The sequence below is a fragment of the Salvelinus fontinalis genome, chromosome 25 (assembly GCF_029448725.1).
Source record: "Salvelinus fontinalis isolate EN_2023a chromosome 25, ASM2944872v1, whole genome shotgun sequence".
Taxonomy (NCBI): Eukaryota; Metazoa; Chordata; class Actinopteri; order Salmoniformes; family Salmonidae; genus Salvelinus; species Salvelinus fontinalis.
Window position 1 is genome coordinate 20566556 of NC_074689.1, and position 18471 is coordinate 20585026.

The 18471-nt window shown below is 44.2% G+C and overlaps 1 protein-coding gene and 1 pseudogene across 10 annotated transcripts; both read right to left on the reverse strand.

Annotated features, from left to right (window-relative positions):
• Positions 1 to 6742: 6742 nt before the first annotated feature.
• LOC129823313 (ropporin-1-like protein) lies at positions 6743 to 8316 on the reverse strand (annotated as a pseudogene).
• Positions 8317 to 8505: 189 nt separating this feature from the next.
• On the reverse strand, positions 8506 to 18340 carry LOC129822969 (nucleoporin p58/p45-like). 10 transcript variants are annotated; one of them, XM_055881568.1, is made up of 15 exons: positions 17896 to 18327; positions 17432 to 17589; positions 17248 to 17280; positions 16789 to 17055; positions 16524 to 16565; positions 16276 to 16435; positions 16069 to 16134; positions 15769 to 15943; positions 15580 to 15659; positions 14166 to 14284; positions 13981 to 14063; positions 13664 to 13865; positions 10148 to 10231; positions 9600 to 9698; positions 8506 to 9462 (listed from the first exon to the last, which is right to left on the reverse strand). In XM_055881568.1, exons 1-15 carry the CDS (start codon positions 17973 to 17975, stop codon positions 9293 to 9295), a joined length of 1818 nt encoding a protein of 605 aa, XP_055737543.1. In that variant the 5' UTR covers positions 17976 to 18327; the 3' UTR covers positions 8506 to 9292. The 10 variants fall into 10 exon arrangements, with proteins under 10 accessions (XP_055737543.1, XP_055737544.1, XP_055737545.1 ...); XM_055881569.1 differs by lacking the exon at positions 17248 to 17280 and having other exon boundaries at positions 17896 to 18331; XM_055881570.1 differs by lacking the exon at positions 16524 to 16565 and having other exon boundaries at positions 17896 to 18326.
• Positions 18341 to 18471: the final 131 nt, after the last annotated feature.

Here is an 18471-nt window from a genome sequence, read left to right on the forward strand (position 1 = left end):
CTGGGGGGTAAAGGACAGGTAAACGTCTGGCCCGAGCCCATGTTCTGAGGATCACAGGTGTGTGACAGCTACAGAGAAAGGGGTGTCACTCAACAGATCAGCACCCGAAACTTTAAGCCTAAGCATTTTCTGTGGGACCGTGTCAATGCTCTATAGATGCTAATCATCAGTATATATATATAATTCTATGAAGATCATGCCTTTATAAGTAGATAAACTGACAACTAATATCTCATACTGCCTATATTCTTCATCTATGTCAGTAGACCTCTAAATTAATGAATTTAAAACAGAGCCTACACAACACCTTGAAGGCATAGATCCACCCAAAGTTGTTTTCAGCCCTCAAAAGTGGTTCTACTTTCGAGGTTGGGAAATGTCTGTAAAAAAAAATATGTACATATATTTCTGAGGTGAACTTTCCCTTTAACAAGCCATCCCCTCACCTGGAATACCCTGTGCTGCAGTGTACAAAAGCCCTCTTATGACTACTCAGACACACCCTGGCCTCTGTGTGGGTTTGAGTACACCGTGTGTGTTTATACAGGTCTCTGAGTTGTTTCTCCTTTCCCATAAAGCACCAATCTGCTGAGTATTAATAGGTTGATTAGTAGCTCTTTGACCGACAGGTATAAGTTAATTTGCCAGAGCAGAGAACACCAGGTAGACACTAAAGGAGGGAGAAAGCAAAGGAACGAGAGAGATAGGTGGAGTGTGTTTACTGCTTCCAATAGCATTTATTCAGGCTTCTGAGTGGCAATTAACAAATTCTAATCACAGAGCAAATCCCCTTCATTAACACGACTTGTTTGTATGTACTCACTCGCATGCATGCGTATTTGTCTGTGTGTGTGTACCATTTATTAAAAGATGGGACATGGATACAGATACATAAGATGGGACATGGATACAGATACACACATACAGAATGCACCAGTTCATGACAGCCATACAGTCAAATCATAGTACATGATTATAGACAGGCAATAGACAGACAGGTCTTTGAATGAGGCCTCTGGATATGAAAGCCATCTATCCTGGGTTCTACTCAGTGCAGTCTGTTGGTCTGGAAAAAGGCATGTCCACAATACAGAGACCAGTATAATTCAAGACAACATACAAAGTCAGGGAAAATGGGATACTGCTTTTGGGGGCGGTATAGGTAGTCAATTCCAACGCTCTTTGGATGGAGGATGACAGAAAAGCAGGAATTCCTGATTTCATAAAAAAAATAAAAATCAGGAAAAATCCCATCCCTGAAGTCAGCTGGCTGCACCATTCCTCCTTGGTAAAACAAAGAAAATTAGTTTCTGTAGAGAGAGAGACCTTACTGTATTGTTAGCTGTGACCTACCCTGACAGCATGTTGCCAGTGGACAGAAGTTGTTTTCCTTACTCTCTCCCTCCCTCTCTTCGGGTCCAACTCTTTCTTTGTTGCCATCTTCTCTTTCTCTCCTCCTGTTCCATCTCCCTAGTTACTCCCTCTCCTCACTGAGGGCTTTGTGTTCTCTCTGGCCCTGGCCACTCGTTTCCTTCCTTCCTACCTACCTACTATTCTGTGATAGCGTCACCTCCCTAGAAATGTTATTTCCCAGGGACAGGCTGCAGTAAAGTAGAGACTGCTGTTGTGCAACAAATTCTTCTCCAGGACCCCAGCCCACTAACTTTACAAAGCTACACAGACTGTAATTGAAGTCTATGGTGTCTTGTGCACAAGCTTCAGTCGTGAGCTACCTAAGGAGCAATAAAGAGACCAGGGCACATATCCACACAGCATCTCAGAGTATGAGTGCTGATCCAGGATCAGTCTTGCCTTTTTAGATCAAAATGAATATGATTATATGGACAGATCCTAGAAGGGATCACAGCATAAAAGAGATAATTTAAACAAAATGTTAAAAACCTGGTCATGAAAAAACATATACAACTTTCCATGGCCCCCAGTCCTGGCATGGACCCCAGACTAGAGGGGGGTTAGTTAGAAGAGGAGGGGTGCTGATGAGCCCCCTTCCTGCCCCCTCTAGCCTGCTGCTAAACAGTCCCGGAAACATAAAATCCCCCTGATCTTATTTCCTGACCTGGCTTGTAACTTAGCTGGATCACTCCACACTCACTGCATGAAAACCTCATGTTTATACCTGTACCTCGCCAGGGTTACACTACTGCTGGTTAGTACCTGCTGGTTAGTAGTAGTATTCAAGCCTCCCGGGTGGCGCAGTGGTCTAGGGCACTGCATCGCAGTGCTAGCTGCGCCACCAGAGTTTCTGGGTTCACGCCCAGGCTCTGTCGCAGCCGGCCGCAACCGGGAGGTCCGTGGGGCGACGCACAATTGGCATAGCGTCGTCCGGGTTAGGGAGGGTTTGGCCGGTAGGGATATCCTTGTCTCTGTATGTAAATGTAATAAAAATGTATGCACTCTACTGTAAGTCGCTCTGGATAAGAGCGTCTGCTAAATGACTAAAATGTAAATGTAAATGTACCTATACTATTGTGTAATATGGTTACATCCATTCATTTGGGAAGATAACCCTACTTTCCTCAACTTTGTCCTACCTATGCTAGCGTGTGTGTGTGAGACTTATGTTTGTGTGTTTGTAAACTTGTTCTCTGAGGGTGTGTGTGTTTGTGTAACTGTTCACTGTCAGAGGTTTGTGTGTGTGTGTGTACTCTGCGAGAGTTGCAGTACGTGTGTTAGGGATTAAGAGATTCCCTAGCAGTGAGTTGTCTGCTCTTCAGGTTTGGCATCATGCTGCAGTCTGTCTCACAGCACCCAGCCAGCCAGCCAGCCCTCACCTCAACAGCCTCAAGGGGTGTGTGTTCCCTGTGAGATTTGCAGTGTGTATGACTTTGGCACCATGATGTGGTGTGTCTATAAGCAGCACGCTTACCCAAACCTCTCCATAACCCAGCATCTGGAGGTCAGAACCACAGATATAGAATCGGATTACCCAATCCCCAAATCCTAACCTTAACCAATAGGGGTAACGTTGACCAAGACCCTTTTCTGCTCCCTCACTCCATCACTGCCAAGAGCCAATTCGATCAAAGGACTCCTTTACCTAAAACAGTCAGCAGCCAATTAAATCACAGGATTGCCTAACCAATTTCTGCAAGAAGCCAATCAGATTACAGAGCTCATCAAGCGCTGCCAGGAGCAATTCAGATCACAGGGCTTATTAAGCAGCGCTGCCAACTGCCAATGGGATGACAGGGTATTGTGAGGTAAAGGAGTTTATTACATTACCATCAGTGACAGGCTAGCCAGGGAACTAGATTAACCCAATGGAACCCTGGCACAGATTCAAGAAACACTTTGTCTGGCATGAAACCCCCATTGTTATATAATGGCTTGCGAAAGTATTCACCCCCTTTGCATTTTTCCTATTTTGTTGCCTTACAACTTGGAATTAAAATAGTTTTTTGGGGGGGGTTTGTATCATTTGATTTACACAACATGCCTACCACTCTGAAGATGCAAAATATTTTTTCTTGTGACACAAACAAGAATTAAGACAAATAAACAGAAAACGTGAGCGTGCATAACTATTCACCCCCCCAAAGTCTATACTTTGTAGAGCCACCTTTTGCAGCAATTACAGCTGCAAGACTCTTGGGGTCTCTATAAGCTTGGCACAACTAGCCACTGGGATTTTTGCCCATTCTCCAAGGCAAAACTGCTCCAACTCCTTCAAGTTGGATGGGTTCCGCTAGTGTACAGCAATCTTTAAGTCATACCACAGATTCTCAATTGGATTGAGGTCTGGGCTTTGACGAGGCCATTCCAAGACATTTAAATGTTTCCCCTTAAACCACTTAAGTGTTGCTTTAGCAGTATGCTTAGGGTCAATGTCCTGCTGGAAGGTGAACCTCCGTCCCAGTCTCAAATCTCTTGAAGACTGAAACATGTTTCCCTCAAAAATTTCCCTGTATTTAGCGCCATCCATCATTCCTTCAATTCTGACCAGTTTCCCAGTCGATGAAAAACATACCCACAGCATGATGCTGCCACCACCATGCTTCACTGTGGGGATGATGTTCTCGGGGTGATGAGAGGTGTTGGGTTTGCGCTAGACATAGCGTTTTCCTTGATGGCCAAAAAGCTAAATTTTAATCTCATCTAACCAGAATACCTTCTTCCATATGTTTGGGGAATCTCCCACATGCCTTTTGGTGAACATCAAACGTGTTTATATTTTTCTTTAACGTTTTTTTTCTGGCCACTCTTCCGTAAAGCCCAGCTCTGTGGAGCGCACGGCTTCAAGTGGTCCTATGGACAGATACCCCGATCTCCGCTGTGGAGCTTTGCAGCTCCTTCAGGGTTATCTTTGGTCTCTCTGTTGCCTCTCTGATTAATGCCCTCCTTGCCTGGTCTGTGAGTTTTGGTGGGCGACCCTCTCTTGACAGGTTTGTTGTGGCGCCATATTCTTTCCATTTTTTAATCAAGGATTTAAATGGTGCTCCGTAGGATGTTCATGGTTTCTGATATTTTTTTATAACCCAAACCTGATCTGTACTTCTCCACAACTTTGTCCCTGACCTGTTTGGAGAGTTCCTTGGTCTTCATGGTGCCACTTTCTTGGTGGTGCCCCTTGATTAGTGGTGTTGCAGACTCTGGGGCCTTTCAGAACAGGTGTATATATACTGAGATCACGTGACAGATCATGTGACACTTAAATAAAGTCCACCCGTGTGCAATATAACTAATTATGTGACTTCTGAAGGTAATTGGTTGCACCAGATCTTATTTAGGGGCTTAATAGCAAAGGGGGTGAATACATATGCACACACCACTTTTCCATTTAGAATTTTTTCAAATTTTTTGCAACAAGTAATTTTTTTCATTTAACTTCACCAATTTGGACTATTTTGTGTATGTCCATTACATGGAATCCAAATAAAAATCTATTTAAAAGTACAGGTTGTAATGCAACAAAATAGGAAAAATGCCAAGGAGGGTGAATACTTTTACAAGGCACTGTATCTACCTAGGCTGCTTCATGATAGATAGATGATTTTACTATGCTGCAAGCAGTCAACTGGTATATGCAATGAGAGTTCTCGATACATTGTCAAACATAGATGTCAATTCCTTGTAATATTTCCTCATCCTACATGACGACTGTATGGGAAAACAGAAAGTGAGAGATTCTCTGTTTTGATTCCTGTGTTCCACCACTGCAGTGATGTGTTCTCTGGCTTTCACTATCACACACAGGCAATCTTCTGTGTATTACAGCATGTGCTACTGTGTACCAGTGTGTGTGTTAGCTTTGAACAGATGATCTGGGGGCTCTCTCACTCACTAGCCTTATCAGTGTCTGTTCTATTGTCGAGAGGACCACTGATACCAACACTATCTCCATTTCACAAGAGCTGACAATCGCTCTGTCTCAGAACCTCTCACAGAATATGCCAAATGGAAAGAGAATGCAACAGGCACTTGACTGATAAGCCATGAGCATGACAAATTAACTATTGACTAACCTGTCATGACAGAAGCGGGTGTCATTGGATCCAGTGATACTAACTTACATACAGTAGCCTTCCATGTGATATCACAGCAACTCTCAATAAGATATGGACCAAACTCAATGATTCAAGCACTGGCTATAATTCAAGCACTGGCTATTATTTATTATTATTGTCCAAATCTGAGCATTAATAGAGAAGAAAATCACTGATCCTGAATTCATGTTGATTTTGAGAATGTATTTGTAGAGTAAGTAGTAAACCCTTTTTTCCTGCTATGCTCAGTTTCTTCCTTCTCCTCTTCCCTATCGTCTCTCTCCCTCTCCTATTCTCAGTTTTTGCCACTGTAGAAGTTAGTCACCTGAATCATGTCATTCTGTTTGGTGGTGTAAACATTAATGCCTTGTTTTAGAACCATTTCATGCTGCTTACTATCAAATCTATGATTATAACTACAGTATCTCTACCATCTCATGTTGAGGGTATATTCCCAATCGTCTTAGGCAGTGTTTGATAACGTAATCAGATCTTACGCAATGATAGCCAATAGAATTAGGGTTAGGATATTTGAGAGGGTATTGACCGCCTTTGTAATGTAATGTCCCATCCACAGTACAGATATGCTGTGAATACTACAGGTATGTTCTCGCCCTACAAACCAATGTGACTACTGTACTAGGCCTATACGGCTAATGAACAACAGGATAGATAGTATGAGAGAGGTAGAGACAGAGGGGGATAGATAGTGAGAGAGACTGACAGACAGCTACAGAGTGATAGAGAAAGTATGTGTAGGGTAGTGTACTCAGACAGGCTTCTGCAGGCTGCTTAGGAAGCTGTCTATCTGGTCCTGGGGATCTCTCCGCCCAGGTGGGCCAGGTAGGTGTACAGCCCTGCGAACAGATGAAAGGGCATCGTCGCCGCTCCACCCCCCTCATACTCTGTCAGGATTTCACACGCATACCTCAGGGCATTGAAGATCTGAACACACACAGAAAAGTCAGTAAACCCCGGGTCATCAAGACAGTGCAATACTGCCTCCATGTGGTACTTATAAGAACTACACCACATTTTGTCTCTGGAGACTGACTGACATATGGGAGCCAGTCAATCACCCCTTACAGAGCGAATAACTGCATCCAGTGGATGTTGGCAAAAAAGTTCCCCAGGACCAGCAGTGTCCAGCTGCTCTGAGGGCTGACACAGACCCTTCCACTTCTGCTGCAGCTCCTCCATACTGATTGTCTCGGGAATAGGCTACATGGAGAGAGGAGGGAGAACAGGGGTTCAATTAGCTTGGTTCCTCTCAATGTTTCAACTACCGTGGACAGTTTTAATAGGGGCAAGCTAGAGTACCAAATATGAGAGAGGAGGCCTGGTGTCATTCTGTGGGTTACTGAGTATCTGTTTGTTTAGGACCTTGAGCAGGCCTGGAGTTAGTCCGGTATCTGTCTTCTGTGTGGCGACAGACAGAAGACAGATACACCACGGCTGTCTTTTTGGCTTTTATGTTGATCTGCAATAGTATTGTGAAAAGACAGGACAGGAACACATCAGTCTCTAATGCACCATCTGACAAGTTGTTCTATACAGAAGCATGAAGAAAGGTAAAACACATATCCTGTCTCACATCCCCAATACATTGCTAGGTGCTTGCTTTCAGTGTTGACAGTACCAAAATACAACAACTCATGTACAAAAACACTGCAACACAAACAAATTACAACGTGAAATCGCCTCTATCCCATTCAGACCGTAGAGGGCCAAAACTACATCTCCCATAATGCAACGCCAGCACCAGCCGGCAGCTAAGCTAACCGTCTGCGTCATAGAAAGGCATGCTAGCTAGCAACAGCAGCACTTTTAGCACTCTGTAAACTATAATAACAATAAAACTCTGAAAGTTACATGTTTCAATAGTCTCACACTCCCTTATAACAATATCTACAGCATTAACCTTGGGATGTTTTATTTATTTCACGTTATGGACTTCTACAAAGGAGTAATCTGCAACACATACCTTTCAATTCAATTCAAGGGGCTTTATTGGCATGGGAAACATGTGTTAACATTGCCAAAGCAAGTAGGTAGATAATATACTTTCTCTCAGTGTTTTCTCGGAACTGAGAACTGGAGCAACGGGTAATACCAGGGTGTTAGTAGGTGGGGCAATCACCCAGATGAAATAAAATACATTTAATGAAACAAAACCCGAAGATATTAACATCATTCAGCTTCTGTAGCTTCCTACCTAACACCAACAGGCAGCACCAGTAGCGCAACAATTAAAAATAGACACCAAAAGTAAAGTTCCTAGCATCATAGCGATCTGACTGAACTTCTGTCTGAACTTGGAATAACCTTTTTAACTCTCCTACAGTCCCGTCACATCCAGGGAGGCTGTAGCCTGTACTTACGCTGCAGACCACCGTAGCTAGTACATCTCAGGGTTGGGTTCTGATGGCAGCTTTGGTGAACTGTTTGAGGATGTCTGGTAGTTCAGTGGGGGATGTTGATTTGCTGGGAAAAGTATCTGGAGATGGCATTGCTGGGACATAAAGTGGGAATTAAATGTTATTCAAGCTGTGATAATATATTAGCTAGTATAAATAGTATTAACCAGTGCAGTCTTAGCTAGCCACGTTTAGCAGACATAAACACGGCTAACAAAGTCATGTAATCAGTTTAGTTATTACAAAAATTCTTACCTGAATACGGAATCGAATATCTTGCTTGGTGGCAAAAAACAATAGAGAAATTGCTAAATTAAATAAAAAGTTGATTTGGTTTAGAGACGGACAACCCAATTTTCATTGCATAGTAACACCAAATGTTTGCCCTCAAGGTCACATAGCAACAGTAAGCTTCGGTGATTGGACCAGAAAGATGACATGTATTGCCGCAAAATATTTGTTCAACCGCCAGGTGGCATTGTAAACAGGCAAACAGCAGATTATCTTTCCAAACACTTGATACATGACCTCTGCCTGCGCATAAGAGAAACGTTCCAACAAAAACAGACAAAGGAAAACCATCATCAACATCAGGAATTTTATTATTAAACTGATGTTTGAAAATACAGGTTTACACTTATCAACTCAGATGAATAGAAGAGGATGACATCACTATTTGGTAACAGAGAGAATCAGAATAGACAATGGAAAAGCACAGACAGTAATATGTTCATCATCCACCAGCCCTAAAACAACACCACGGTCTATTGACACACACACTGCATAAATTCACACTTGACAGGAAATGTACGTATGTGTTTGTGCATGTTTGGTGTGTTCTGGTGCCCTTTCAGGTTCTAATTTGGGGCTGTGTGGAACATTCGGCACGGCCAGTTCTCTCCCTTGCATGCATCCTTGCACACACAACAAACACTTACAAAGAGTATAAAATAAAAACTCGACAAAAACTAAGCAATCATGATGAAACGATAATGAGGACATTTAAAAAGAACAAAACACAGGTTATGAACCTTGTCCACTTGTGCTGATCTGTTTCAACATTTTTTCCTGCTCGAGTTCTCCCTCTCCTCATTCCCTCCACCCTGGTCCTGCATAACCCCCCTCCCTCAAACCCTCTGCTCCCCCGTCAGGTATAAAAATAAAGATCTGGGACAAACTGTTACACCCCGACCTCCCCTGGACAGCTCTAGAAGTCACCCTTAGGCACAGGTCTAGAATAAACGTACCCTCCCAAATCCATATACATGGACTGTGACCCATTAACCCATTAAACAACCTTGGACAGTTCTGGAAGTAACAGATCTAGCATCAGCTTACCCTCCCCAAATCCTAACCATTCCCTTCGCCCCTCTATCTCTTGCCCCTCTTGTTTCCCACCGGGGGCTTCTTGAGCTGCAGCAGTGGACCTCCAGTGCCGAAGCCCGTGGCGGGAGGGTTGGACACGCCAAACGTCAGGCCTGCAGACGCGTTGAGGCCGGGGTTACTGAAGTTAAACCCTGAACTGCTGTTGCTTCCAAAACCTGGAGAGAAGGAGATAGGAGAAACAGAAGAAAGAGGACATGAGTTATTCAAATAATGAGTATGCTCACAGGGAGTGTGTGTCTGCTAAAACACCCTCCAGAGCGCTTGCACAAGGAGGTAAGGTGTGTGTGTGTACCTGCACTCAGACTCCCTCCCGAGGGCTTGCTGGCGGAGGAGAAACCAAATGAGGAGCCCCCCGTCGCTACCCCCCCGAAACCTGGACCCCCACCAAACACTGCAGGGGAGAGAGATTGAGGGAGCCAAGCTTTAGGGACACACACTTACTACGCTGCTACTACATGACAGAGTGAGAGAGCTTAGCTTCATGGACACACCACACACACAACTACTGCAAGAGTGAGAGAAAGAACAGTAGCTAAGCCTCTGTAATGGCTCACTCACAAACAGGGTATAGTGGACGTAACTGTATTCAATGACGAGAGTAAAGCATAGAGACCCACTACATACCACAGCTACAGGCAGACTGTTTCTGCACTAGATAGTGAAGAGCTTCACTCACACCACATACATTCCTAACACTGCCAACAGTCTTCCACACACAAGGAGGGGGATAAATGGAGGGAGGTTGTGAGTGAGATCTAAAGAAAGCAACAGACAGTGAGAAAGATACATAGTAAAGATGGATGAGGAAGAGAAGACTAGATGTAAAAAGAGAGGTAGTACCTCCGAGGCCTGAGGTGCCCAAGCTAGAGCCCACTCCCAAGGCAAAGGGGTTTCCCAAACCAGACCCCAGGGACGCCTGGCTCCCTGAGACAGAGAGAGCACACAGCTTACTTCCCTGGACTAGGGAGTGTCCGTTTGTGTGTGTGTTACTGAAGTCAAGTTCCCCCGCTCTGCAACATTCAGTAGTGATATAGGCTGTGTGTGTGTGTGTGTGTGTGTGTGTCCACAAGAGTGAATAGAGTAACATGCCAGGACCCCGTGGATCAGTGGTTCTGTATGACATTCCACCAGACTTCTAAGCCCAACCTCCTGTCTCACCCCAACACTAACCTTACTGCCACATCCAAGTTGTTCCCTTTGAGATAATCCCTACACATTTCTACAAATACATTAGCAACTGTGGATAGATTTTCACAGATAAAATGGTCAAACAAATGTGACTGTGGTAGAAACATGTCTGCTAGTTCCTTCACTCTGAACCTCCGTGCACCTGTATCGTTTCTCAAATTGGATTTTAGAGATGCAAACTCAGTTTGGGTTTAAGCTTCATCCAACAAGTGTACTCATTAATTCTCTTAAATCCAATTGGGTGTTCAAAAATCAGTAATTTACCAGTCAAAAAGAAACAAAGACAAAGTCGCTCCTTTAAAACGGATTTATTGTCAATTTAAAGCAATACCACTTACATATAAACAGACACAGTTAAAGGACACAACCGATTGTTAATTCCTAGCCGCTATATTGCATTTCACAAGTTTTCCAAAACTATTCAAGATTCCAAGAGTGAAGGAACTAGCCTGTGCCAGAAAAAAATGCATCGCAAAATTATTATTATTAATAATATGTCTAGTTTCAAAAGGCACACAATATTATATAGTATCAGATATATGCATCATCGTCAACAACAAGCATTGGTTATATTTAGATTAAACACACCATTCTAAACAAAAGCACTCTGAACCAGAGTGAAGATGAGGGCTGTGTTCAGTTATGTGACACGTTCTGTACGTTGAAGAAAGAAATGTAATGAATAGAGCTGATATGACTCCCTATTCTACAACACATTTCTATCTGAACGTTCTGTAACATCACACCCTCCTGAACAGGCCACTGAATTGGCATCTGTGTTTTTGTCTGAAAATACACCTCCCCAGCCAATACCAGTGTCCTACAAACATCCCAGCACTTCACTGGCTCCAACTAGCTATTCCTCTGAACACCGAGTGGACGGACAGTCTCTCAGCCAGTCAGTCCAACCACAACTAGTAGTCATTTATTTATTTAAGTAGGCAAGTCAGTTAAGAACAAATTCTTATTTACAATGACGGCCTACAAAAAAGGCCTCCTGCAGGGACGGGGGCTGGGATTTAAAAAAAAACTATAGGACCTTCTGACCTCATAGAACCCCTTCAAAAAGCCCCAAGACATTCATCATAGTCCTGTTAGACATCCCTGTCACATTAACAGGAGTTTGCTATGTAGAGCAGACCACGAGTTCCAGAACCAATCACAGAGTTCCAGAACTAATTTACGTGTTCCAGTTTCACAACTATTTAGCTACTCATTCTAGAACAATCAAAGTCTCAGAGTGGTTCTGGAATGCTAGCATGAAATGGAGGACAGACGGGTCAGTCCAGAGCAGCAGTTGGTTAATCTCAGAGCACAAAATGGCCGACTCCGAATAGAGAAAAATACTGATTTTTGGCACTAATGATCCAACTGGCCTTCCCAAGGCAGTTGATACGAGCAGCACGTTCACTCGGTTTCTCCCCTGTAAAACGAGTGAGTGACGTAACATCGTAGCCCTTCTATTAAATAGAATGGATTATGGAACTAAAGAGAACTAGGTTCCATCTGTACAGACAGACTGTGCGTCAGCCCCTCTGCCATCTATATCCTGGAGTGAGGTAGACCTGCATGGTAAACCACCTGCCAGTGTTAAGTAGTGTGTGTAGGAAATACTGATATATCACAATCATTATCTTAGTCAAAAGGTTATTGTAGAACGCATAGTGATGGATTGAAAGTGATATGGACTGTCAGGTAGAAGTGGGTGTCTTGTCTGTGGTTAAAATTACTGTAAAACGGTCATTACCAGCTGAGGCAGTCATTGTCCTGTCTACAATGCAGATACAGTCACACACACAGACAGACAAGCAAACACCTGGCCACTAGCAACCAGAGCCTGCTGTTATTGCTATTACAACTAAAGACGCTGCCATTGTTACAAAAAGGAATGCATATGTTCAACAGTTAAAATCTTTCACTGAAATTAAAACACCCTGTTGATGTAAGACCTGTGCAGTAAATGATATCTTCTTTAAACACTAGGCTATATACTGTCAGATCATCTTGAACTTTTAAAATGGCATCCTGAAATATAGGTGAAGCATGTCAATCAAAGACAAAATGACAGATGCTGAGAAAAGACAAAATCATTACTCATAACCTAGTTGGGGAGGGAGATCTGCTGGTCTAAGGCTGGTGTGTGTGTGTGTGTGTGTGTGAGAGAGAGAATGAGTGTGTGTGATTTAAGTGCTTATCAAGACTGCTACCACACAGTGAAAGCTACATTACTGCTTTATGAAAACACACACAGACAACTGTGTCCTAATCTAAACCAGTTTGTTCAGGAAAATCCTAATAATAAAAAAAGAAGGTTGATACCCAATTTCCGAACTAAACCGATTTGGACGGTTGCGTCCTAATCGAAGACACAGAGCACACTCACTTGGAACCACCACGTTACACCATCCAGACTAGCTCCAGACTAACTACCTAAGATATTTTATTCAATAAAACCAAAGCAGTTAAGCTTCACAAAAAAGCACCTTCAATAAATATAGATAATCAAGAACCCATTCAATATAAATTAAGTGACTGAACCCAAAGAGAATGCAGCCTCCAAGTATTCAAAAGATTCTAGTCTAGTCTGTCTGGGACAGATGAGAGCTGTGAATGAATACCCAGTGATACGAGTCCTGCTTTCTTGTTTTTAGTCTCATCTCCAGTAATCTGAGAACTCTACACTTTTTCAATCATCTTAAAAAGCCACAGATTCACTGAGAAACTGTTAAGTGCTTCTCTTATGGAGGGAGAGACGGAGAGACAGAGAGAGAGAGGGAGAGAGGGGGAAATGAAGGGAAAGCAGAGAGCCGAGTAATGGCCCCTGCTACGTTGATGAACAGGCAGTTCCAACACAGCTGCAGAAAGATTGCCTTGGGTCTAATGCCTGTGAGGAAAAGGTCTTCTCACACGTATAGAGCAGAACCACTGGAGAAAGACAAAATGAACACGGTTTGGAACTTACTATGTTGCTTTTACATTCTCCTCTTTCTCGTTCCCTCTTTCCAGAGAAAGAAAAGACAAACTAACCTAAAAGTTGGGCACTGGCTACGTTTTTATTGTCCCACTTTCCTTCTCTCTCCCTACATCTCTATCAGACTGAGGGGTGGTAAGGTGAAAGGTCAAAGGTGAGGGGGTCAGGGTTCTAGAACTTGAAGGCGGAGGTCAGACCTGGGCCGGGCTGCTGCTGCTGGCTCAGCGTGGCTGCCATGGCGACCGCCGCCGCATTGGGGACGCTGCTGAAGGGGGCAGGGCCAGTGGTGATGCGTGGGGCACTCTGCCACTTCTTACTGGCCACCCGCTTGGACTCGAAGACGTCTGTGGAGTCCTCCAGGAAGGCCCGGCGGTATCCCAGGTACTGCTGCTTCAGGGTCTACAGATACCCCAGAGGAAGAACCTCAATCACTTCATTCAAAATACTCAATATTTATTTCTGTAACAAGGTGATTTGTTATAGAACAGTCAACAGTGATGTCTGTAGGACTTACCTTGACGTTCTCGTGTACTGACTGGAGCTGAGCAGCCAGAGCCACAAACGTCTGGTACAACTTCTGCATGGCCAGTGACAGATCTACACACAATATCCAGTGAAGAGACACAGAAACACACACATAAAGACTATGAAGAAAGTCAAAAGTCTGTGTGTATGTATATATGTATGTATGTATGTTACCCTGTGGTGTGATGTGTGATCCACTGCCCTGTGTAGTGAGGTGATTCTCCAACTCCTCTATCTGCTGTCTGTACTGCTGCAACTGGACCTCAAACTGTTCCACTAAACACCGGAAATAACTACAGACAGGGAGAAAGAATGAGACCAACAGGTTTGAATTTATTCTGGCTAAAATGCAGTACATTCATCAGTGGTTCAAAATCCAAAAAGGGGTATGGTACACTATATATACACACACAAAAGTATGTGGACACCCCTTTAAATTAGTCGATTCAGCTATTTCAGCCACACCCTTTGCTGACAGGGGCATCAAGCACACAGCCATGCAATCTCCATAGACAAACATTGGCAGTAGAATGGCCTTACTGAAGAGCTCTGTGACTTTCAACATGTCACCGTCATAGGACGCCACCTTTCCAACAAGTCAGTTCATCAAATTTATGGCCTGCTAGAGCTGCCCCAGTCAACTGTAAATTCTGTTATTGTGAAGTGGAAACGCCTAGGAGCAGCAATGGCTCAGCCGCGAAGTGGTAGGTCACAAGCTCACAAAACGGGACAGCCGACTGCGGAAGCGTGTAAAAACCTGTCCTCGGTTGCAGCACTCACCACCGAGTTCCAAACTGCCTCTGGAAGCAACTTCAGCACAATAACTGTTCGTCGGGAGCTTCATGAAATGGGTTTCCATGGCTGACCAGCCACACACAAGTCTAAGATCACCATGCGCAATGCCAAGCATCGGCTGGAGTGGTGTAAAGCTTGTCGCTATTGGACTCTGGAGCAGAGGAAACGCGTTCTTTGGAGTGATGAATCACACTTCACCATCTGGCAGTCCAACGGCTGTAAAGCTTGGTGGAGGAGGAATAATGGTCTGGGGCTGTTTTTCATGCTTCGGGCTAGGCCCCTTAGTTCTACTGAAGGGAAATCTTAAATCTACAGCATATAATGACATTCTAGACGATTCTGTGCTTTCAACTTTGTGGCAACAGTTTGGGGAAGGCCCTTTTCTGTTTCAGCATGACAATGCCCCTGTGCACAAAGCCAGGTCCATACAGAAATGGTTTGCCGAGATTGGTGTGGAAGAACTTGACTGGCCTGCACCGAGTCCTGACCTCAACACCATCGAACACCTTTGGGATGAATTGGACATTTGACTGCGAGCCATGCCTAATTGCCCAAAATCAGTACCCGACCTCACTAAAGCTCTTGTGGCTGAATGGAAGCAAGTCCCCGCAGCAATGTTCCAACATCTAGTGAAAAGCCTTCCCAGAAGAGTGGAGGCTGTTATAGCAGCAAAGTGGGGACCAACTCCATATTAATGCCCATGATTTTAGAAACGAGATAGTCGATGAGCAGGTGTTCACATACTTTTGATCATGTAAGTTCAGGGGGATATAACAATGATAGGAATACTCACTCATAGGGAGCTGTGTTGTCGTGTTGGAGTCCAGGGGGAGTCTTCTGAGTCCGCAGAGCTATGTCTGCATTCTTCAACTCCTAGACGAGGAGGGTTAGGAGAGAGGGACTATGACATTCAGCAACAGTAAGGGCATGTGTATTCTGAGCCTTAATTCCTCAAAAGACAATGTGACATCAGCGTGTGTACCTGCGCAGTCTCCATCTTCAGTTTGTCTATAGCCAGGGCGTTTCTCTGTAGTCCCGAAGCGCTGACAGACAGCAGCTGTTTGAGACTCTTGATGTCATCCTGAACCTTCAGCATGGCTTTAGATGACATCCTGCTGATCTCCTCGTGAACCTGCTTCTGCTCCTTCACAAACTTCCTACAGGACGGAGAACTCACACGTCAACACAATGCATCTTCATGACCAACGATGTGCAAACAGTACTGTTAGAGCCACACACACTAACATGGGGTGTAGTTGAAGGAAAGTACTGATTTACGTACTGGAAGTTGTCTACATCCTGACAGATGACTGGAGGCAAATTTTCATCTTTCAAAGCTTTACTGTCTCTGAGAGTGAGAGGAAAGAAAAATAAACAGGGACAAGAGTCAGATATATTACCTATTATGATGACCATTATAAACAGTTGGTCAAGAAATGACACTGTGGACACTCATTGGTCCAGACGGTTGTCAGTCAGTAGGACTCACTGTGGGCTGGCCCCTGATGATTTGTCGCTTTTCTTCTCTGAGGAGGTGCTGAAGTCAACTCCGCCCAGTCCAAGGCTGGGGGCCGCTGACACCGCCGTGGAGGTAGAGGCCAGGGAACCTAACGTCAATCCCCCTGATCCGAGAGTGGTCTGGCCCAAACCTGAGAACAGACAAAACATTAACACAAATAAACACACTGACACTCACAAACACAACCATGCAAATGTTAGTCTGACACCCATACAAACCTAACGCAAACCCCAGTCCTCCAAGAGTGGACTGACTCAGACCTAAGATCAACACATAATCAAAAAGGTGTTAGTCACACACACACACACACGCAAGACAGATCATTCACGACCTCCAAATAAGGAATGTAGTGAAAAGACAGAGATAAGAGATAGAAATGGAAAAAGATAGGTGTGATGAGACCCAGAGAGATGTGTGTAATTAACTAACCAGTAGGATCCATGCTGGATAACAGAGAGAGACAGAGATGTTTAGTTAACTAACCAGTAGTAGCCATGTTAGAGAACATACTGGAACCCAGCGATAGACCCGTGGATGGGGCTGTACTTGCGGCCACACCCCCTAGGTTGAGAGAGAATCCTGTGGCTCCTTGCTGTGGCGCAGTGGAGGTGAGGACGGAGCCTAGTGTCAGTCCTGCCCCTGTGGGGGCTGAGGAGGCTGCAGTGAGGGAGAAGGGTTGGGCCGAGGCAGAGGGTTTATTGAAGGTCATACTGAAGCCCGTGGTAGGGGCTGTAGAGGCTGCTGGGGCACCTGGGAGAGACAGCAGGTAGAGCAGGGTTAAAGGTAGACTCGACCATATGACATCATCACCCACAGACATTAACAAATGAATCTGCCAAGACAGGCACTATTGCATCATCATGCGAAGGCACAGACTGGGATGAGCCAATGGTAGCAGTGGAGGTCTTGACTGATGTGTAGCTACATTGATAGTAAGCTCACCTAATGTAAGGCCTTGGGTGGGTGCAGCAGCTCCTGCACAAAAACAAGAACTCCATAACTACAATAGTCACCTAAATGTATGTCTGTGTATTTATTTGTACTTGGTGGTAGGAAACATCAAGCATGAGGTAGGTCTGCAGAGGGAAAGAGACCGACAGGCCATGTTGAAAACATGTGTACCTACCTGAGGGAGGAGTGTTAAAGGAGAACCCCCCAGTAGGTTTTTGTGAGAATAGTGATGCACCCAGGCCCAGAGAAGAGGTGGTGGTGGTGGAGGCTGGGGCTGTAGCACCCAGAGCTCCACCCAGAGTAAACCCACCTGTACCTGCTGCAGCTGGGGTACTAGAGAAAGGGGTGAGAGAAAAAGTGGGGGAGATCGAGGGTAGAAGTATAAAACATTACATGCCGCCGTCACAATTACTATATTATATATATATATATATATATATATTAGAAACAACTAGTTGACACACCCATAATATATTAGCAGTTTGACACACTTACATCAGAGCGATGTTTGCATGATTACTTCTACAACGATATTTAGGAAGCTAGCTAGTTAGTTGGCTACAATACATCCTTGGTAACCCGCGCATATCGACATATCCGCGAGATAAAGCTAACGTACGTCAGCCGTACAATTCTTACCTGGCAGCGGCTCCAAACGAAAACCCTCCGCCAGCATTGGTGGAACCAATAGCCCCGGATCCGAAATTAAAGCCTGACATATTTAAGCAACAACAACCAAGTTTCTAGTTAGTCAAACTTTATCTAACTGACCGTTCGATAGCTGTTAGCTAGCTTTGAAAGGTACGAACGCCCGCGTGCAGGCCAGTGTGACTGTGGCTACAAAGTCATGGTAACGTGAAAGAAAATAAAAACAACATACTATTCGGCGATTTAAACTCACTCGCTTAGTAACGTACACACATTTACAGCGATCTGAAACGTAATTAATCCGTTATGCATATAGTTAAACAGCACTAAAATGTTAACTTCCTTCTCAGAACTGTTTTTCCGAATCGGCGCTTTACCCTCGATGTATTTTCCGGTTATTGTGGCCTGCTGGGATACTGGAGGACTTGGCAGATTGGACGGTCATATGGGGACATCTAGCGGTTGCTATCATGTTTTTGAAGAAATAAAAATGCGCTTTAATTATTTGTCAGTTTGAGAACGGGTTTAAAATACATATATGTGTCACGATGGAAAGATTACAGAATA